Below are 23,708 nucleotides of genomic sequence, written 5' to 3'. Positions count from 1 at the left end.
CAGAACAATTTATACAATAATAGCAATATTGTAAAGACAAACAACTTTGAAAAACTTAAGAACTCTGGTCAACACACTAAGCAATGACAATTTCAGAGGATGCAAGATGAAACATGCTACCCACCTCCTGATAGAGAGGTGATGAATACAAAGTACAGACTGAGACATATTTGGGGGTGGGAAGGATGTGTCCAAAGTAGTAATTTGTTCTGCCTTTGACTCTACATGTTTGTAACATAGGTTTTGTTTTTCTAGCTTTCTCAAGAGGGTGAGGGAGGTGGGAGGGAGAGACTTCAGATCTGAAAATAAAATAGAATTTAATTTTTATTAAAAAAAATACAAAGAACTAAACTAATTTTGTCCCTTCCCTTCTCTGATTCCATAGCACCAACACTGCCAGAAATCCTTCCATCCTATTTTTGTGTTTATCTCAGATCCTAAGGCATAAAAGTAAGAACAGAGTATTAATTCTATTTTAAGGGGTAGCAGAACAAAAGACACTTATGTCATCAAACTATATTTTTAGAAGGTGTAATTTTTAATTTATTTTTTTTTTCATTCCAGCATAGAACCCAAGTGTAGAAAAGCCAAGTAACAGTTTCATCAACAAGAACGTCAAACTTCCAGGAGCTTTTTTTTTTTCTTCAAACTGTCTATGTCTTTATCTAGGTATAAGGCCATTTTGTATACAGTGAGATCAGTGACTCAAATCTTTATAAAATTATCATACTAAGCACCCTGATTCAGTGCAAAGAGTGCTAGATCTGAAGTTAGTTCAAATTTTAGTTCTGCCATTTCACTACCAATATGACCCTAATTCATCATCTTAGTTTCCTCATCCTTAAAATTAGGAGGTTGAATTAGTTCACTTACAAGGTCCCTTCCCAGCTGCCAGAGTGATATTTTGGAGTATCTTTAGGAAGAACAGGTCTACCTAAAAAACCTCCCTGCTCCACAAGTTCCAGTTGGCTCCCCGATTGCTTATGGGATAAACCACCACCTCCTTTATTTGGCACTCAGAGACCTGCACAATCTGACTCTGTCCCATCTGACTAATTTTCCAGATTTCTTGTACACTACTACTCCCCTTCACCTATTCCATGTTCCAGCCTAACTGGCCTCAAGAAAACATATCATTCCTATCTCTTATCTCCAGCCACACCTCTGCAAATGTTGTCCCTCATGCACAAAATTCAATCATTCTTCACTTCTGTCTCTTAGAATACCCCACTCCCTAGGGGCAACCAGGTGATGCAGTGGATAGAGCACCGGCCCTGAAGTCAGAAAGACCTGAGTTCAAATCCAGCCTCAGACACTTGACACTTACTAGCTGTGTAACCCTGGGCAAGTCACTTAACCCCAATTGCCTAAAAAAAAAAAAAAAAAGAATACCCCGCTCCCTCCAAAGGTAAGTTTAAACATCACCTCCTACATGAAACTTTACCTGAGCTAGTCTCCCCCTCTACCCAATTACTTAATATATACATACACATATATGTATGTGTGCGTATGTGGTTTTTCTATCCTGTATATAGCTTGCTTTGTATATATTTGTTTGCATGGTATCTCCCCCATTTACTCTAACATAAACTCCTTGAGGGCAGGGTTTGTCTTTTGTTTCCTTTTGTATCTCCAGCACTTAGCACAGTGCCTGGCACACAGAAGGCACCTGATAAATGAATACATAACTACTGCAAGCTCAAAATCTATGATCCATAGATATGTTGTTATTACTGTTATTTACCAAAATATAAAGAACAAAACAACCATGAAATTAATAGAAAAATGTCAAATGACTCTCATTCTCATTCCAGAAATGTGCTGTGTAAGCTAAGAAAACTTCAGTTTCAGTGTGGAGCTAGAGAACCTACCACTAATGAGGAATGTCTAGCAGATATCCCTCTAATCCCCGGTACACAGACGTGTTAAAAGTTCACTCAGCCAATGAGGTCAGGAATGATGTGGTTTTACCTTTCCACAGTTGGGTGACACAGGGGTTGCTCCTCTTGTGGTAGCAAGTATGTTATTCCCACAACACTAACAACACGCAAACTAAATGGACACACCTATTTTGAACATAAGAGTTAGGTTAGGTAGGATGCCTAGCACAAGTGTATTCTTCCCCCCCCCACCCCTCAGCAATTTAATATAAGCAAATTTACAGAATGGATAAAAGGTCACTTTGTCAAGGAATCACTAAAGGAGTAAATTCCTCTTAAGTACTTTGAGGACAATCCAATTTACTAAAAAAAACTTTATCTATTTTAAATACAAGTTCATTTACTAAAAAATTAACAAATATCATTTACATAAAGCAAAGCACTCTTGTACATCATTTTAAGTTCGTTGATACTTGCATATTTGCTTTCTTTTTTAAGATTAGGAGATCAAAATGGAAGTAAGGTGTTGGGGCTGTTGTTGGGGTTTTCTGTTTGTTTTTAAACAAAGAACTACTGATATTTAAAGACTATTAGGGTAAGATATAAAAGTTCTACCAAGATTTCCTCAAGTTCTCTAAGTGTTGAACTTCATTAATAAGGTTTAGGATATACTTTCCATTAGAAAAGTGTTATAATAAAATGTCTGGCAAGTCAAAGGAAATCCTTCAGTGGCCAATTCCTTTAGTAGGAAAGATACAACCCAGGAAGGACTGAAAAGGTGAACAGATACAACTTAGCTGAGTTACATTTCATCGGGTCTTGTCCACACTGGAGCTTAGTTTCCATTTCCAAGAATTTAGAATTTCAAAGTCATTTTTAATAACTCAGTTTCTTTACTAAGTATACAAAGATGTGGAAACTGGCATGTTTTACTTACCTGGATGCAAACTGTGGGTCTCAAAAAATACTGCATCTTCTCCAAAATCTCTTTCTGCAAGAGATCCCATGCTATTGTCTTCTCTAAGTGTAGCACAAAGGGTTGTCCAAATCTAAGGAAAAGAAAATGTTTTTTATTTGGTAAATGGAGCCTTAATACTATAGTTCTTACTGTATTCCTACTATGAGTAAGTCATTTAAGTCACTGAACTTTGAATTTCCTCATCTGTAAAGTGACCATAATATGTAAACCATATAACTCACAAAGTTATTGAGAGGAAAATGTTATATAAAATCTGAAATGCTATATAAATGAGGTGTTGTTCTTTTATTAGACCAGGATAATTGTCTGGAATCAAAATAGGACTGCTCTTAAGTCAGATCTTAAATTTGAAATGGAACTAGAAAATTCAACATAAATTATAACACTCTCTGCTCCACAGCTTCATTGGCACGAGAACAGGAGAAAGAAAAGAAGTTTCCATTTTTAGTTTACACATAACAACTAATAGGCCAAAATGGTACCTTGGGACTGCCGTGAGAAAGCAGAGACAGGGTCAGGAAGGAAACACCAAGATCAAAAGTTTGCCTTGTTAAGCCATTGGGCAGACAGAAGATTGAATACCAGAGAAACAGATGGGGCTAGAAGGATGAACTAAGTACGGTGGGATCAGGCAGACGAGAGGTAACGTCTTTGATAAACAGCTAAGACAGGAAGAAAAGGAAGGCAGAGTTCATATTCCAGGGAGTCAGAGTCAATAAGAACAACATGGTAAAAAGGGGCTCACTGAATTTAGAGTAGAGACTATCTACCTGCTGGGTAAGACATGCCATAAGCCTCAAATGTCATTCGTAACTAGATGCTTATATGTGAATCCTCCAAAGAGCTATGGTCACCAGAAAGTCATAATAATACCTCTAATTCCATAGGAAAGGTGAATTCTCTTCCTTCTGAGGGGTTCTAAGGGCTAGAATAGGAGTTAATATGGGATCAGTAAGCTTTTTAAAATTTTTTTATAACTTTATTTCAATATAACTGGTTTTCTTTTGTAATCCTACATACTTTATTTTATGCATTTAAAAGCATTATTCTGAGAAGGGGTCCATCTATCACATACACACACAAAAAAAGTTAAGAACCCCTGTTCTAGAGGTTTGTAAGAGTAGGTCTGAAGAGAAGAAAAAAAGATTTTGATCACAGTAGTACAAATAGAAAAGCGCTATAAAAAAATTTTAAATAATTCACTTCAGTTTGAGACTGCTAAATCGAGGAGTACAAGCTAAAAGGTAACAAGAAAAAAAATCTAACAAATAACATCTTTATTTTTTCTAGATCATATTTAGGAGAGAGATGATGGCTCCAGTGATGCTTAAGGGATAACTAGACCTTGTTTTTTTGGTCTTTTCAGCTTCCAGTTCAAATAGCCCATCACGTATAGTTAGCTAACTACTCCTATTCCTGATAGCAGACACCCTTTTGGGGGCATGGTATGGCAGGTGCAAATAATAACTGATACAAGTGGTGAGGAATAAAGGGCTGAGGAGAAATTCATAGACCATCAGAGTGGGAAGGGACATATATACATATATCATGTAGTACATCCCCCTCATTCCACAAATAATAACACAGAGGTCAGTGACAAAAGCCAGGCATAGGCTATCTCATTAGAGAGCCCATTGCTCTCCATTGTCTCTTCCCAACCAATTCAAAATTTCTGGAATACTTATGTGCAAGACTAAGTATGGTTGCTGAAGATTCAGAGGGATATAAAAAGGAGTACAACACAACCTTTGCCATTATGGAGCTTACAAACCAATAGAAGAAATAAGATATGTACACAAAAAACTATAATAAAAACTGAATATGGTAAGTGTCTTAAGAGAGAGGAATGTTGGGGTGGAGCCAAGATGGCAGAGGGAAAGCAGCGATGGTCTTGAGCTCTCTCCCAAAGCCCTCCAAATACCTAAAAAAAATGGCTCTAAACATATTCTAAAGCAGCAGAACCCACAAAAAGACAGAGTGAAACAAATTTCCAGCCAAAGACAGCCTGGATGGTTGATCAGAAAGGTATATGGTGCTGGGCGGGGAGAGGAGCACAGTAAGGTGTGGCGCACAGGCCGCAGCAACCCTGGAGCAGGACTCAGAGGACAGAATCACAGGCAGCTGTGGTGGTTTCCAGACTTCTCAACCCAGGAGCGCCAAAGACAACACAGAAGGTCAGTGGGAAAAGTCTGTGACTGCGGTGAAAGAGGAGCTAGGTCTCAGCCGCAAGTCTCACGCGTGGCCTGGGGCAGCGACCATTTCACGAACTTCCGTCCCACAGAGTGGCTGATCAGAGGGGGATTGCAAGGATCTCTTTGCCAGTGCTGAGGCAGGAATCTCTTGCTTTGCCCATGCTTGGATCTGGGTCACAGTTCTGAGGGGTGGTCCTGGGGCTAGGCAGAATGCTAGTGTGGTGAAGCTTGTTGTGGCAGTGGAGAGGAAACACCTCGCCCCTTATCATACCACCTTGGAAGAATGGAAAATTTTCAGGTCGCTAGAAGTACCTCTGAAAACAGCTGTACAAACCCCCAAAGCTTGGGACAGTACACTCTTCACATTGGAAGCAGATTTTTACCTTAACTAAGAGTTTAAAACTCAAGTAACTGGCCAGGATCATGAGTAAGCAGCGCAAAAAGAGTCAGACTATGTTATCTTACTTCGGTGACAAAGAAGATCAAAACATATAACCAGAAGAAGACAACAAAGCCAAAACTCCTACATCCAAAGCCTCCAAGAAAAATATGAATCAGTCCCAGGTCTTGGAGGAGCTCAAAAGGGATTTTGAGAAGCAAATAAGAGAAGTAGAGGAAAAACTGGAGGCTTGCAAGAAAATCATGAAAAACAAGTCAACAGCTTGCTAAAGGAGACCCAAAAAAATATTGAAGAAAATAACACCTTAAAAAACAGCCTAACCCAAATGGCAAAAGAGGTCCAAAAAGCCAATGAGGAGAAGAATGCCCTAAAAAGCAAAATTGGCCAAATGGAAAAGGAAGTCTAAAAGATTACTGAAGAAAATACTTCCTTAAAAATTAGAATAGAGCAATTGGAAACTAGTGACTTTATAAGAAATCAAGACACTGTAAAACAAATCCAAAAGAATGAAAAATTAGAAAACAATGTGAAATATCTCATTGGAAAAACAACTGATAGAAAAAATAGATCCAGGAGAGAGAATTTAAAAATTATTGGACTATCTGAAAGCCTTGATCAAAAAAAGAACCTAGACATCATCTTTCAAGAAATTATCCAGGAAAACTGCCCTGATATTCTAGAACCAGAGGGCAAAATAGAAATTGAAAGAATCCATCAATCTCCTCCTGAAAGAGATCCCCAAAGGAAAATTCCTAGGAATATTGTAGCCAAATTCCAGAGTTCCTAGGTCAAGGAGAAAATATTACAAGCAGCCAGAAAGAAACAATTCAAGTATTGTGGAAACACAATCAGGATAACACAAGATTTAGCTGCTTCTACATTAAGGGACCACATGGCATGGAATATAATATTCCAGAGAGCAAAGGAGATAGGATTACAACCAAGAATCCCCTACCCAGCAAAACTGAGTATAATCTTGCAGGGGAAAAAATGGTCATTCAGTGAAATAGAGGACTTTCAAGCATTCTTGATGAAACGACCAGAGTTGAATAGAAAAATTTGATTTTCAAATACAAGACTCAAGTGGAACATAAAGAGGTAAACAGGAAAGAGAAAATCATAAGAGATTTATTAAGGTTGAACTGTTTACATTCCTGCATGGAAAGATGATATTTGTAACTCATGAGATTTTGTCAGTATTAGGGTAGTTGGAGGGGAAAAATTATATGTACATATATATAGATATAGATAGATAGAGGGCACAGGGTGAGTTGAAAATGAAGGGGTCATATCTGGAGAGTAAAATTAAGGGGTGAGAGAGGACTATACTAGGAGAAGGAAAAAGGGAGAAGTAGAATGGGGTAAATTATCCCATAAAAAAAAAAACAGAAAAGAAAAGGCTCTTACAGTGGAGGGGAAATGGGGGAAGGTGAGAGGGAATGAATAAATCTTATTCTCATAGGATTTGACTTAAGGAGGGAATAACATACACACTCAATTGGGTGTGGAAATCTGTCTTACCCCACAGGAAAATAGGAGGGGGAGGGGACAAGAGAGTAGGGGAATGATAGAGAGGAGGGCAGATTGGGAAAGGGAGTAATCAGAAGCAAATACTTCTGAGGAAGGACAGGGTCAAAAGAAAGAATAGAATAAATGGGTGGGCAGGATAGGATTAAGGGAAATACTGTTAGTTTTTCATAGCAGGTCTACTATAGAAGTGTTTTGCATAACTGCACATATGTAACCTATATTTAGTTGCTTGCCTTATCAATGAGGGTGGGTGGGGAGGGAGGAAGGGAGAAAATTTGGAACCCAAAGTTTTAAAAACACATGTTTAAAAAAATGTTTTTACATGCAACTGGGAAGTAAGAAATACAGGAAATGGGGTACAGAAATCCATCTTGCCCTACAGGAAAATTGAAGGGGAAAAGGATAAGAGAAGAGGGGAGAGATAGAAGGGAAGGCAGACTAGGGGAAGGGGTATTTAGAATGCATGCCATCTTGGGGTGGGGGGAGGGGCGAGATGGGGTGAAAATTTGGAACTCAAAATCTTATGAAAGTAAATGTTGGAAACAAAAAAATAAATAGAAATTACCAAAAAAAAAAAGAAAGAAAAGAAAGAGAGAGAATAATGTTATGGGAATTCACAATAGAGTAATTGGCAGCAGGACCAGGATCAACCTTCATAATAAAATATTTCCATGCAAAAACAAAAAAACAAAAAACAAAAAACAAAATTCTAGTTGATCTTTTGTGGTTGGAATTGTATGTCTCCACATGACATACATGTAAACATATGCCCTATGTCATACTAGGTGTCAAAATAGATTATATCTTGGCATATATGATAAGCAATCTTTATTTCCCCAGTGCTGTTATATGGAAGCATACTTAGATCAAAAGGTCCTTTAAAAAATTGAAAGTGAAAAATTTCTTTAAAAATTAAAATTGGATAACTCATTAAGAAATAGACCTATAGGAGCAGCTAAGTGGCACAATGGATAGAGCACCAGCCCTGGATTCAGAAGGACCTGAGTTCAAATCAGATCTCAGATACATAACACTTACTAGCTGTGTGACCCTGGGCAAGTCACTTAACCCCATTGCCTAGGCAAAAAACAAAAATAAATAAACGAATGAATGAATGAATAAATAAATAAATAAATGAATGAATGAATAAATAAATAAATAGACCTGTTTTACCTTTTCCCTTGCTGCCCAGTGCATGCTCTATTACACACAAGTAGAACAATCTTGTCACTTCCTGTTCTTGTAGAGGGCAGGTCCGGTTTCCCTTGTTTTGTAGCTGTCTGTGCATGAGAAGATATTCTATGGTGATCACTGCCAAACTTCAAGCTGTTCAGGTTATTGTTTAGATGCATTCCTGAAGTAGAATAAGAATAGGTTATTTTTCTCTCACTTCAGCATTCTTTTTTATTCCAGACATGACTTAGGAATTTTACCTAATAATGGAAGCAAAGGCCACTGTTGCAAAACATTTTCTAGAAAAATGCTTTTCTTCAATTTGGAACTATGTCCAAAGGGCTATGAAACTCTGCATACCCTTTGATCTACCAATAGCACTATGAAGGCTGTATCCCAAAGAGACCAAAGAAAAGGGAAAAGGGTTTATATGCACAAAAATATTTATAGCAGCTCTTTTTTGGTGGCAAAGAACTGGAAATTGAGAGGATGCCCATCAATTGGGGAATGGCTGAACAAGCTGTGATGTAAGATTGTGATGAAATACTATTGTGCTATGAGAAATGACAAGCAGGGTAGTTTCAGAAAAACCTGAGAAGACTTATATGAACTGATGCAAAAGTGAGCAGAACCAAGAGAATATTGCATACAGTAACAACAATATTATAAAAATGATCAACTGGGAAAGACTTAGCTACTCCAATCAAGATAATTCCAAAGTACCCATAATGAAAAATGCTATCCACCTCCACAGAAAAAACTGAAGAACTCTGAAAACAGACTGAAGCATAAATTTTTCACTTTCTTTATTTTTCTTGGTGTTTTGTTTGTTTTCTTTTACATCATGGCTAATATGGACATATATTTTACATGAATCCACATGTATAATCAATACCACATTATTTGCCTTCTCAAGGGAAGAGGAAAGGACAGAGAGGGAGAAAATTTCAAACTTATTTTAAAAAATAAATGTTAAAAAATTTTCAAATGTAATTGGAAAATATGTAACAAAATAAATGAAATACATTTTTTACAAAGAAAGAAAAGTGTGTTTATTTCATAGAATCACAGAATCTTAGAGTTGTAATGGACTTCTGAGGTTATCAAATCTGGCCCATACCTATTCAACTACAGCCGCCTGTATAACTCTCTTCTTCCTCTCCAACAAATGGCCATCAAATATCTGCTTGAAGACCACAAATGATACCATACTATTTGCCTAATTGTTAAGAAGTTTTTCTTTATGCTGATTCAAAATGTGCCTTTCTACAACTTCTACTCATTGTGCCTAGTTCTGCCCTTTTTTTAATCCTAATTTTGACTTTCTTCTTGACTCAAAAGACTGAAATTTTGAATTTCTCACTTCAGTTAACTTTAGGCATTCCTTGTGAAGATTGTTTCCCCTACAAAATGTGACAAGGAAGGAGGGAAATCAACTTCTGCCTCTCCCAAAACCCACCCATAAAAGAAGCAAAATGCCAAACCAAAAATGTTGGTTGATTTATAAAACCATAAATAAAAAGGAAATAAGAATATGATAGCATATAATCAGAGGAAATTAACACTACAATGGCAATATCTTTCCCTACTTAAAGTACAAAAGATAACAACCAGTAAGAAACATGGCTATCCATGACTAGAACAAATGGCACTTTAAACAAAAAAAGTCTATAATTTAGTAGAGTCAACCAAACAGCTCAGGTTAAATTAAGCAAAGAGAAATTTTGGTTTATCTGAAACAGTACTGGTTATGAAAGATATCTCCCTAGTAGACATGCTTTCAACAAGACAGAAAATCTTACACTGGACCAATCAGAAATAAACTACAAGGTACTGAATGAAATTAGCATGGCAGAGCAAAGGAATTCTGACTTGGAGTAAGGAGACTTGGGTTGAAATCTCCACACAAAAACTTGCTAGTTGTATCACATTAGCAAGTTAGACCTATGAAGCATCAGTTTCCTCATTCAAAAAACCGACATATTTGATGCAGAGTAAAGTCAGCAAAGTCAAGGAAACAATACTCACAATGGCTACCACGACATTAATTGAAAGAACAACCATTGAAAGTGGATCAAAACAATCGAAAGTGAATGTTGCAGACTTATGAAGAATAATCATGGCCCCAAAGAAGAAGTATGAGAAGACACCTGCATCCCCCATCCCTCCCACCTCATCCACCACCACCAAAGACTTTGCAGAGGTAAGAAGGTACACAGGTATGAATCATTGCATCTGTTTTCAGAAGTTTTCAATGTATTTATCATTTTGCTGACTTTTTTCTCTTCTTCCTCTTTTTCTTTTTTTCTTTAAAGAATATTCATTGTTATAGGTAATGGAGGGAGAACACTGGGAGAAATTTCACTGATATAACCAAAGATATCAATAAAATTTTATTTTTAAAAGTGGGCAAAATAACATTTATATTACCTATATACCTCACAAAGTTTTTGTAAGGAAAATATTTTGCAGATTGAAGTGCTCTATGTATAAGTTTCTACCATTTTGTTTCAGTTTCCTACAGGAGGGTAGAACCACCTGAGAGATTAAGATCAAGCTAAAGAGAAAGAAAGAATCTGGTATAGAATGGTAAGCAAAGTGACAGTGGGAAGACAACAGATAAGCACAGAATAGAAAGACCTAAAACCTAGAAAATAGTACTCCAGAAACCACCGAGAAGTATATTAAGCACAAAAGAGTAGGATTGTGAGTAATGTATATTTTATTCAACTCACTGTGCCCCTATAGCCTAGCAGTTGGTTATGCCTTGACTTCAAACACAGAATTTTGCTGGAAAGTATACACAGATAAAGTGATTTCAGGATACTATAGTCCCCAAGTTTCTTAGTAAAAGAAAGAAAAATTGTGAAGAAGGGTAGCAAACACTCTTGTTAAAGAAAAACTGACGATTAGCTGTGTAACATGGATTACAGATATGTGGGTGGTAGGGTGGCTGACCTAGTTTCTGGTATTATAACTTTGTTGCCTTGAATTTCTAGCCAAGTAATGGATTTTCTGGGTAGCTTAGCTTAATTACAGTAATTTGACATAATTTATTTATGGTCTGTAGCTTAGGACAAAGATCTAAGAGCTATCACTTGAACCTCAAGCCAATTTTTCTTGATCCCCTCATAGCCCCTAAGCTGAGTTTGGCATAATGGGATAGAAGTTAAAGTTAAAGACCCAGCCCTTCACATCTACCATCTTTGTTAGCATATCTTTGTTCAAAACGCCCTGTCCAATAGACTGGTAATATTAGATACCAAATTCCTTTCCTTTTTAGTATAACAATGACTTTCTAATGACTCTTCCCTACCCTGACAAAGAACACTCCCTTGTAACAAATAAACACAATCAAACAAAAAAAAAATCAACATATTGGTCATGTCTAAAAATATACATTTCGTTCCACACCTCTAGTGTACCATCTCTCTCTGGAGAAGTAGAAAACATGTTTCATTATGGGTCTTCTGAATTGACAAAAATATTCCCAAATGATAAAAGGTAATGTATCTACAAATAACTTTTGAGGTGCCTTATCCTGGCCCAGGGATGGCCCTGGGATATTGAAAATTATAATGGAAGATCATAAACTCTGACAGCATCTATTGTGCTGGAAAAGTTTTGGGGTATAATTTTCAGTAACAGACTATATCTACTTTCCAAAGACCAAGCTAAGTATGAAAGGCTACACAGCAGTATGCAGGCCATTTGGCAGAACAAAATCAAACTGATAGCTTAACTTTGCTCCAGATATGACCAAATTTAGATGGTATCAAAATGGCCCCAGAACTGTTTGGGTAGGTGAACAGCTACAGGTCTAGATTCTGGAGGATGACAGGAGAGGAGTATGACTGCCAACACTGCTAGGGTCTGAGAAAATTAAATTTAAGCATTTTTTTTCCTTTAGGCTCTCTTGCTCCAAAACTCTCAGGAATTTCTGAAACTTCAGCATATGCTGAAACTAAAACCACTGGGGTTAAGCTCAGTTCCCAGGTATCTAGGTACAAGGAAAGGAGTAAGGGCCTGGGGAAGCTTAAGATTACACCACCCTAATCATTAGACTCCAACAAGGTCCCCTCCCCACTCCCCACTGAATGTAATCCTATACAGCTAAAACCTCCTCCCAGGCAGATGGAAGATTCAGATCAGATAACATACAAGGGCTTCCCAGTTCTTAACTAAAGTAGGGTGAGATGGTAAGATGATACCCTATTGGTATCAAGGGTGCCACATCAATAAATTTCCACACCTTTCTGCTTGTCTGCTATGTTTGTCATTGTTGATCAATCCATCCCTTCTAAATACTCTCTCCTCCCTCAGTTTTCTTTATACATCTTTTCTGATTCTCTACCTACCTGAATATGCTTTCTCTATCACCTTTGTTGTCTCACCAATTCCCTACTAACTGTAAGAGTTCCCCAAGGATCACTCTAAAGTCCTTTTGTCTTCTACCTTTATACTGACTGTCGGTGATCTAATAAGCAAACGTGAGTTCAGTTTTCTTTTCTTTTCAAATGACTCCCAGGTGTACGTACCCAGCTCTAGTCCCTCTCCTGAGTTCTAGTCTTGTATCACCAACTGTTTATTGGATATCCCCAAATGAATATTAGTAGGTATTTCATACACATGTCCAAAATGTAACATATTATCTTCCCCTACTAAATCAATGTTTCTCCAAATTTACCTAGTCCTTTTGAGGTACCGCCATACTTTCAGTCATGAAACTTTCTTTTTTTTTTTCAAGGTGGCACTACAAATTTATTTTTTGAAGAGTGTAAAATATACACGGAAGATATTTTCATCTGAACATTAATTGTATTCTAACGTGACCAGTACAACAAAGAGAAAAGAATAATTACAAGCACTTTTATAGAGCACTGGAAATGCAATATTGATTTTGTGAAGTGCAAAGTTTGCTGCACAACATTGTAGAGAGATGATGGTAAGTTTTCTTTCTGGCCATGTGCTCAGAATACTGAATCATATTACATATGCTATATATTAATATCAGTTATAGACTCAGGCCAATTCTACCAAGATGGGCAGATGAAAACTCATCATACCAAAGAATGTATGTAGACATATATAATTAAAATAGTGCATGAAATCAAGTAACATTAAACTGATACAATGACTATAATGTGTACATATACATACACACATTATATATATATATATATAACTTTTAAAAACTTTACTGTGAAAAATCATGATTTTGTTGCACATTAGTTATCTTATTAACTTAGTATAAGCATAAATATTCAATGTGAAATAGAACTTAAAATCCTAAGGAACTTGATTTGTAAAATTTCTCTTCTTAAAAAAGGGTGGGTGGCACAGGAACTGCCTATAGAATCAATGCTTTTAGTATAAGACAGTTACAAAAGACCAGAACTGGCTTAAATCAAACATAGGGTGGAACAGCTAATACAAACAACATATATGCCTAAACTTCATGTAATCCCTTCACCTTTATTTTTAAAAAAATCTCTAAACATGATGTTGAAATTTTATGATAGAAGATTGTAGCTGTAAGTCAGCTTTAAACATGACATTCATTTCCTACCCTTTACAAAGCTGCCAATCATTAATCTTGGTATTTACAATATCTTACAAAAAAGAAATGACACATACTGGATGTTATTTTATGTATGGGAGGAGAAATCATATAAAATGTTCAGTATGAAAACTGAAAAAAAGCTAAGGTGACATAAAATACATGAAAAATTTCTATGTGCAGAGCACAGCAAATGTTAGTGTTAGGCTTGACTACCACAGTCAATGATATATGAAAGATTAACATTTGATCAGTATGGCTTACATCAAACCTCTGGTAACTTTCTCAAAGTAAGGCATACACAAACAGTTCAAAACCAAAAAGGTTACGTAAATATATACAGTGATGCACCATTTAGTAGAGTATTAAAACTGCAAAATAATCAAATGCTACAAAGGAAGGAATTAGACTAAATGATCCATTTCTAAGGTCTTCTTCTAGATCTGAATTTCAATGACTGACACTTTATTTAAATATCATCAGTTAGTGTATCTAACATTGCTTTGCTTGGCGCTCTCTAATTTAGACAGTTCACCTTTTATCTAACTCTTTGCTCTCTTAGCCCTGCAATATCTCTGGCAGAAAGCAACACTAAGGTCTAACAGGTCATGATGTCAGTCTTTCCAATATGTCCAACAGACCCATGGGCAGTCATCTGATTTCCTGACATACCTAAGAACCTCTGGGTTGTGTCATTCACTTTGCTGTAGCACCCTCAAGACTTCCAGCCCTTTCCTTCTGCTCTGCAGCAGAACTTTCTTTTTATATATTGTCTCCTTCACTAAGTGTGAGCTCCTTGAGAGTAAGGACTGTCTTCTTTTTTTTTTTTAACTTGCATCTTTAAAGGTGCTTAGTACAGTGCTCAATAGGTAGCAAGCATTTAATTCTTTTTATTCATTCATTCTGACAGGATATACAGACTACTATTGAAAGCCTTATGAAAAGAGAATATATTCAAGTCTGAAACCAACTGACTTGGACATTTCTTTAAAACAGAAATAAAAGGTAATCAGTGTAATTCCAAAGAGGTAGTTCCTTCAAGCTTCTAAAAATTTTCTCCATTATTGTATGGCATATGATTTCCAAGGACTAATTTCTTCTTACCTTCTTTCATATAGATATATAAAGCTTGTTATACACAAATTAGTTCCTTAAGTCACATAAGCTCTCTAAAAAGGGATTTAAAATAAATATTCATTTCAAGGAAGAAGTAAAGCCTGTTTAGTTAACTAGAAATAAAATTCAGACTCATCTTAATGTTCTAACATGTACACTGCAATTCTAGTTTTAAAATTATTAATTTTAGGCAAATATATATCAAGAAGCCTAACTGCTAATGATTTTCAAATTCTTCCATAATACAAAAGCTATTTCACATGAGAAATAATGAACGGCTTGGGAGTGTTACAGGTTTGTGCCATGATGCAGTAAAGCCAAAAATTTATAAACTATACAGAATCTTCATGCCTGTATACCCATGACGACTTTCTTCAAGAAAAACACTAATCAACATTGTCCCCCAAAAAAGTGACATTGATAATAGTCTAACAAAAACAAAATGGCTTCTTACTTCTGTGGGAATCATTCCTGAACCAGCTGTCTGTATACCATTAGATGCCTGACTTCCTACAGCAAAGATCAAAAGCAAATTAGAATACAAATGTGTTTCCTATCTTCTCAATTGAGGCAATTCCAACCTAATCTACCTAAACAAGCCATTGATGAGGAAGAAGGAAAAGGAAGAAAGAGAGAGAAGAAACAATAAAAGATGGAATTGAAAAGTATTTTAAGGTTTACAAAGTGCTCTATAGACATTATTTCATTTGAGTCACTCAATTACTGTATAAAGTAGGTATTACAGGTAATTGATTGTGTATGAAACATGGGAAAGTGGAAAGATAATCCCAAGATTCCAAACCTAGGAGACTAAGTGAAACATCATACCAAAGACAGGTAGTGAAGCCAGAAGGAAAGCTATACTTAGGTAAGAAAATAAGCATAATTTTTGACAGATTGAGTTTGGAGTTCTGAAGTGCTAGTGTTTTGTGTTTTGTTTTTTAAATCAAAGTTATTAAAGGAAACTAGGATATATAGAGGCATGTTTTTAACTTTTGAGACTGCTATAATGGAAAACAACCATATACCCTTCCACAACATACACACTCAAACTCCCAATGAGTTTAGCAATTCTTTTATTCTTTTTCTTTTATTGAGGTACTTACCTTAATACTGGAAGATCTGCAGCAAACATTTCATTTTTACAGAGAACATGTAGCCCCTAGAAAGATCCCCAAAGATATTACAGCAGCTGCCAAGACAACAGTTTTCCTGACCATCAGAGAAAGAGCCCTAGAATCCACCATCTGCTGTTGGGAGATCGTCTCAGATGCACATTTTACAAAAAAAAAAAAAAACAAAACAGTGGCATAATAAGCAGCTCTGTGCCAGCAGCAAAGTGCCATGTGTTTATTTCTTAGAAACAGGTACGAAGCCCAGCAGACAAATATTTTAGAACTTGGAGCCTAAACAGACTCTCCCTATTATTTTCACATCATATAAGGAGGATACATATTTCTCCTTGTGTTGTCCAGAGATCCTGAAAATTAAGTCTCAGCAACTAAACCATCTCGGGTCAGGATGTATTTCTAGACCTGACTCAAAAAAGGACAATCTTAATAGGAAAAGCCAAATAACAAAGCAAGTCAGCACTGTAGGAAACACCCACACGTGTTATTCAGTTAAACCTATGACTTTAAAATACACCACAATTTAAAAAGACAAAAGCCAATGGCTAATCAAAACATTTGAAAGTACTACTGTGTAAAAAACCTAATCATTTACCTCTCTGACTGAGAATTCCTTCAGGCCTAAATATCTCTGGAGTCTCAAAGGCAAAAATGCAGTCACTTTCATGCACTGTTTCCAGATCATCTGTGTCACAAAAGGAGCGATGGAACCCATCATAGTACATTTCCGTTAACACAATCTAAAAACAGGAAAAATGGAAGTGGTTAGACAACCATAGAGTTAGTCAGAAATTGATCTCTCAATTCTACTAGGAAGCAGTCATAAAAAATCTTCTCAAGTTGGCAGTGAAGCAGCTTTGAGAGAACTCACAGGAAAAGAACACACAGTTCCATAAACCATTTCTTCAATGAGCACATCTTAGAAGGGGAAAATCCCTAGGCACTTTTAAGAAAACAGTGTACTCTAATTTCAGGATGTGTACATTGCTCTAAAGAAAGTAATATGGTCATAGAATTTTAGAGTTGGAAGATACCTCAGAGTCCATCTAAGCCAACAGCTTAATTTTGGAGATAAGAGGGAGAAAAAGAAGGAGAAAAAGCCTCAATGGCTAAATACTTTGCCTAAGGTTACACAGCTAGTTAGTGACAGAGGTGAGATTTAAAACCAGGTCCCCTGATCTCTACTATCTAGTGATCTTTTCGCTGTACCATGCAGAGATTTCCTTAGGGGTTGTATGTATCATCAGTCAGGTACCCTTCACTGGAAAGGTATTCAGAGGATAATCAGAAATCAAGGTGGGCAAACCTGGTCAAGTATACATCACCCATAACCTAGCAAATAACTAGGGTGTGAGAGAATCAATAGAATTTCCATTTAATCAGACTAAAAGTTTCTCAGTTGGGGATGGCTGGTTCTCACCCATCTGCATGTTAAAAATCTTCTCTCATAGCTACAGAACTTCTAGCCTGGGAAGAGAGGAGAAGGATTAGGGGAAGTAACTTTAAAAGATTCCTGAAACAAGAAATCTGTGTCATATGTCTTCTTAGAAGAATGTATATAAAGTATTTACAAACCATACAGAACTTAATGGATGGCAGCTTTAATACTATTTTCATCATTACAAACCTTGGATCTGACAATCTATTAATTCTACAACCTTAGAGAAACTGAAAGATTGTTATGTTTTAAGGGAACAATTGATGCTCCTGGTGTTTGCCTTAATATAATTACTTCTCAAATTAGGTCCCATGAGATCTGGGTGCAAAACAGCTTTATTATTATTATTCATTATTATTATTAAACTGATATTATTATTATTAAACTGATAACACCACAAACTATCAGGAAAAAAAGAAGTTAAAAAATTGAAGTGTCCTAATAAATTCTAAAATGGAAATATTTCTCAAGAGTAGCAATGTAGTATAATGGTAAAAATTGGTTTTTTGAAGTCAGGAGACCCAGGCTTACATCCCAGTTCTTAGCCTTTGTGAGCCTCGGTTTCTCATCTGTAAAATGAGGCTAATACTTGCATGACCTGCATCACAGAAATTTCATCAGAAAGTACTTAGTAAATCTCAAATAAGAAATTGTCATTGAAATCATAGAGTTAAATGCTTATGAACTACGTCCAAAGCACATGTCTAGTTACAAACAGGTTAAAACTCTTCTGATTCAATTTAAAGAAAATACTACATGGAATATTTACATAAAAATGCATTGAGAATTTCCATTTACTGGTCTTCACCTTAAAAGGGTGAGGAATTCTGATCTAAATTATCAGTTCAAGTACTTGGGTGAAGAGAAAAGTACCCAGTAGTAGTAAGTAACAGTAGGCTTCGCCCTACCACCACTACTCCTCCCCAATTTGAAAGCTGATTTGCTTTAGCTATTGGGTGAATCACTGGACAATACATAACATGCCTATTCATTGGATAACATTGGGATAATACTTTTATTGACTCCACATCTCCTTGGGAATTAACAAGAATGATTTTAAAGTAATTTGGACTCATCAGTAGTTTTTGTTTCTATATCCCCAGCAGACTTTTAAGAATAAAGCTTTGGTAAAACCTGTCATAAAATCTCTCATTTTGTTTATATTTTTTAAAAGGTGTGTGTGTGATTAAAACAAACAAAGAAGTAAGATATTGGCCAACATTATCTTGAAAAACCCCTCCCCCAATAATGTAGTAATTTTAAAAAATTCATTTCTATACTGGGCATACAAATGCTTAAAAACAATAAAATAGTACTTACCACCTAACAGAGGGGTGATAGATTCAAGGTGAAAAATAAGAAATATATATATATATAATATATGTATATATTATATATATATAATATATATTATATATATATTATATATAATATATATTATATATATATTATATTTTAATGTGGAAAAAGTGGGGATTTCTTTTGCTTGACTAGGTCTATTTGTTAGAACAGGTTTTTCCTTTTTTTTTCCAATGGCAAGGAAGTGGAAGGAAAGGAGCTCTTAAGGATTGTTTCCCCCGGGGAAAGAGAATAGAAAAGAAGGGATGACCAGAGAGAACCGCAGACAAGCAGGACAGTATTGAAAGTTACACTGGATTTATTGCATACGTTTTTTAAAAGGCAACCTCTACCTAATAGTATCATGTATAGTCAATCCTTTCTTCTACAAAATATAGGGAAATGGTCATTTTACCTGATATTTAAGTTTAGAATTGAAAAAAAGAAAGAAAGAAAGAAATTTCGGCCATATGGGCAATGTACACAATGAGCATGCACCCTGTGGGATAAATTCCTCCTTACCTGATCAGTAGGGATCTTTGTTTCCACAGACACTGCTTCCCGAAGCCTTGCTACAGTCCCAGACAGAGGTACAGCCACCCCAATTCTCATGCAGTGAGAGCATTTTCCTTGATACACGACTGTGACATAGAGAGGCCTGCACAGATCAAAGTTGAGTCTTTCCTTTAGGCAGGTTGTTCACATTTCAGCTAACACCTACAATAAACAAATCTGACCTGAGCTGACTCAATGCTGAATCTACCTCCAGACCACTTACTATTTGCAAACCAAACAGAATAACTTCTTTGGACCCAAACAGCTCAAACAATGGTTTGAGATCTAGAAAAGGTATTCTACAAAGATTGATTTTACTAACAGAATTGTAGAGCACCAGTCTAGGAATGAACGTGTTCTGAGAACTCATTTAACCTGAGTCTTCTGTGCTTTGCATTCACTATTAAATAAATAATCTCACCAAGAGTCATGAAGAATTACTAAAAGCATAGCATCTGGCTTTATTACAATACAGCAATGGGGCCCCAAAAGTATACAAAAGAGAGCTGCTGATTCCACTAGACAGAAGTATCTCCCCTCTCCCTGCTGCAAATTGACTTACAGTTGCTTCATTTTGAAGGTATTTTGTATTTATTTCTAAATGTACATGTTGCTTCCTCAATAGGATGTATGCTTCCTGGGAGCAAGTAATGATTCATTTTTGTCTTTTTATCCCCAGCACTAAGCACACTGCTTAGAACACAGTAGATTAACAAATGTTTGGCCAACTAACTGAGACAACAATCTTCTCCATTCTATGGACAACATGCCCAGGGAGGAGTGACTGAAAGGAATAGCTCCCAGCACTCACATAACTACCATCAGGACTTGTACACCCTGCAAAGGTAGAGAAGTATTTTTGCAAGGGTTTATTAAAGGATTCCTTAACTTATTCTAAAACCCTCTTTCTTATACAATGTTTTCCTAACCAATGTCAGTATTGGGGGAGGGGGACATAGTCTTCATGAAATCAGTTCTATTCTTACCTTGTGTGGGGCAGAGGAATTGGCAAAGAAATGCAGAGGAAAGGATCAAAGGTATTACTCTGCTTCTGGCAATGAGGACAAGTCAAAGAAGATCTTCAAAAACAAAAGCATGAGACACAGAGATAGCAACATTGTTAAAACTTATTCAGCATATACAGAAGTTCCCACTTCACTACGCAATCAAGCAATCAAAAAGGGAGGGAGGATGGTAATGAGAAAAATCTCATTCTAGGGTTTTAGTTTTTCTTAACCTTAATCAGATATGAGCAAAATCACACATATGTACAATAAGACCTTCATAGAAACTCAGTGACTGTAAGACCATGTCACTATCAAGCAAATATCATCACCTAAAATTATTATGATGTCAAAATTCAAAAGTTAGGGGGAGGGACAGGGAAAGAAATCGAGAAAACCAACCCTGTTTTTACATGTAGCCAAGGCAAATAGAGCACTGTTCATAAACATTTGTGAAATATTCCTCCCTACCAGATGGTATCTCTCCCTTCTCCATAGCATTTTGTTGTGCCTCTATCTTCTGGCACTTAAACCATAATTATTAATGTATTTGGCTTATCCCTCCTATGAGATTAACTACCCAAAGGCAGAGATGTGTCTTACTCCTCTTCCTATCTCATTATGGCCTCTCAATTCCACTAGCAAAGCCCTACATGTAGTAGGCATTTAATGATTAGCAAAAATTGATCTGATATTGAAATTATCCCTCTCCTTAGAAATGCAACAATAATGGTCCAGAGCTTTAGGTATTTTGGAAATATTCAAATCAATTTTACCTCCAAACCCAAGATCTCCAAGAAAGAAGAGGTAAGATTGTATTCACCTAAGATTCTACAGAGGAAGTCAGTTCCATAAGAATGGGAAGCCCTCAAGAATGAAATTTTGATAACACAGATACAAAATACTTCCAATAAAGAAAAGAAAGAGAGAGGTATCTAGATATGCATGTGACTACACAAGTAACTCACTGATTAAATCAGATAAGTTTAAAAAGGTATGTACAAAAGATGGAAGCATGAGTAGATAAATGAACATGGAAAACAGCACAATACTATGAGAACAATAGCAGGAATGCTAAACCACAGAAGAAGACGAGGCTTATCATGGATGCTAAAGACAATGGAAAGATGTTTTTCAAAGATTCATGGAAAGCGGAAAGATGTCTAGTGAAGCAGTAGGAACACTGTTCTGGGCAGATGAGACAATGATGATAAACTACTGACAAAAGGCAGAAACAGTAAACTTTTATTTTGTTTCTGTTTCCTCTGTCAAAGAAAATGGTTTTCAAACTGGAAAGACATCATTCAAACTATAGACCATTTGAGCTTAAAGTTAATTTCTGGAAAAATTCTAATACAGTTTATTAAGATGATGGCTGACGGGTTATTTAGAAAGGAAAATGGTGATCTTTGAAAGCCAGCATAGCTTCATCAAGAAAAGGGCATTCCAGACCAACATCATATCCTTGTTTTGTTTTGTTTTGGGTTTTTTGGGCAGTGCTATTAGATTGGCAAATCAAAGAAATTCCATAATCACAGTATGCTTGAATTTTTGTAGGCATTTTGTAGTCTCTCAGACTATTGTGAATAAGATGCAGGGATATGGACTAAATGAAAGTAAAGACAGATGGTCTCAGAGCTGAATAAATGGCCAGACCATAAAAAAAAATAATAATCATTCATGGGTAAAAGTCAACTCAGAGGGAGAGTTCTTGTAGAGCCCCAAAGAGATCTGTCCTTAAGGCATGCTTATCAAATTTGAACATGACACAAAAGGGCAGGCTGGAGGAGCGAAGAGGTAGCTAATACATTGGCTGGTAATGATGCAAAAAGAGCTCAATAAGCTATAAGAGTAGACCAAATCTCCTAAGATTTAATAGAGATTAATATAAATCTGACATTGGCTCAAAGAAAACAATCCCAAGCACAAGATGAGAAAAATATAGCTGTGTAATAGTTCTCATTAAAAGAAGAAAGAAAGAAAGAAAGAAAGGAAAGAGAAGGAAAAGAAAAGAAAAGAAAACAAAGAAAAAAACTTGTGATCTGTAAGAAATGATGAAAGGAATAATTTCAGAGAAAACTTAGAAGATTTTTATGAACTGATACAAAGTAGGCAATTATTTATACAGTAACACTGTGATGACAAACATATTTGAAAGCCTTAAGAACTTTGATCAACACAATGACCAATCATAATTCCAAAGAACTAATGATATAGCATGCTCTCTATGTCCTGCCAAACAGGTGATAGACTTAGGGTACAGACTAACTCATACTTTCTGGACATGGCCAATGTGGGTATTTGTTTGGAACATGCATATCTGTTACAGGGTATTGTTATGTCTCTTAATGGGAAGGGTGGGTAAGAAAATAGATTTTTTTGTTCATTGAAATAAATTAAATTAAAATTTTTAAAAGACCTGGGAGGTTTAGTAGACTCAGTCAAGAATACAACGTAGCAGTCAAAAAAGGAAATTCAATCTTATGCCGTATTGGGAGAAAAACAGTATTCAGGATGAAGAACATAATAATATCATACTATATTTAGCCCTGAAATACCATAATCAGTTCCTAAATGATGGAGGATGTACAGAGAAAGGTGCCTGGGATGATAAGGCAACTCAGAACCAAAAACATGTCATTAAAGGATCTGTTGGAAGAACTGGAGATGCTGGTTTCCCTCCAGGTAAGAAAAAAAAATTAAGAAAGACATGATAACTTCCTTTCAATGTATGACGGGTTGTCATGTAGAAGAGGGATTAGCTTTGTTTTGCTTGGCTCTGTAAGAAAAACCTATGAGTAGAAGCTGCTGAAAAGTAGGATCTGACTAGATATAATTGGAAAACTTGTTAACAATTTGCAGTTGTCCAAACTTGGAACAGACTAACTTAAATGAAAGTTTCCTATCAGTGCAGTCTTCAAGACTTGGCTAGGGGCAGCTAGGTGGCACAGTACATAGAGCACCAGCCCCAGAGTCAGGAAAACCTGAATTCAAATTTGGCCTCAGACACTTACTAGCTGTGGCAATTTCTTGTCAGGCACAGGTTTAACTAAATGACTTGAAATCCTTTCCACCTACCAGATTCTATAATTAAAAGTCAAAGCTAGGAAACAAACAACTAGTGATTAATAATAAAAAAAAAAAAAGACCATGAGTAGGTCACAAATATATAATTTAGGAACAGGTAAAGAAGCAACTTTTAAGATTAGTCTTTTCTCCTAGAAGGACCTGATTTCAATCATTGTGAACTCAGTAACTTACTTAAGACAGAATATCAGTATATACACACACAGGAAAAGTTTTTCATTTTAGGCCTGAATAATGTTCTAGACTCTCTTTCCACCTAGTTTTCATGGCAGTTATGGGTGAAAAGCTACTTATAAAAGGAAGGGAAGCTTCCTAAGGCCAGTGAA

At 36.1% G+C, this 23,708-nt stretch overlaps 1 protein-coding gene across 1 annotated transcript in view; it reads right to left on the bottom strand.

Annotated features, from left to right (window-relative positions):
- The window catches only part of USP31 (ubiquitin specific peptidase 31), a 125,095-nt gene that overhangs the window by 45,134 nt on the left and 56,253 nt on the right, over positions 1 to 23,708 (bottom strand). Inside the window, exons 4-9 of the mRNA XM_027839441.1 lie at positions 20,278 to 20,370; positions 19,259 to 19,394; positions 16,556 to 16,700; positions 8,155 to 8,335; positions 2,818 to 2,929; positions 1,972 to 2,066 (exon numbers count right to left, since the gene is read on the bottom strand). Coding sequence (XP_027695242.1) covers positions 1,972 to 2,066; positions 2,818 to 2,929; positions 8,155 to 8,335; positions 16,556 to 16,700; positions 19,259 to 19,394; positions 20,278 to 20,370 — 762 coding nt within the window. The remainder of the gene's footprint in view (positions 1 to 1,971; positions 2,067 to 2,817; positions 2,930 to 8,154; positions 8,336 to 16,555; positions 16,701 to 19,258; positions 19,395 to 20,277; positions 20,371 to 23,708) is intronic.

This window comes from Vombatus ursinus, unplaced genomic scaffold, assembly GCF_900497805.2.
Source record: "Vombatus ursinus unplaced genomic scaffold, bare-nosed wombat genome assembly UNPS02014832.1, whole genome shotgun sequence".
Classification (NCBI taxonomy): domain Eukaryota; kingdom Metazoa; phylum Chordata; class Mammalia; order Diprotodontia; family Vombatidae; genus Vombatus; species Vombatus ursinus.
The sequence above is the reverse complement of the archived record's forward strand: the minus strand, read 5'-3'. Positions and strand labels throughout refer to the sequence as shown.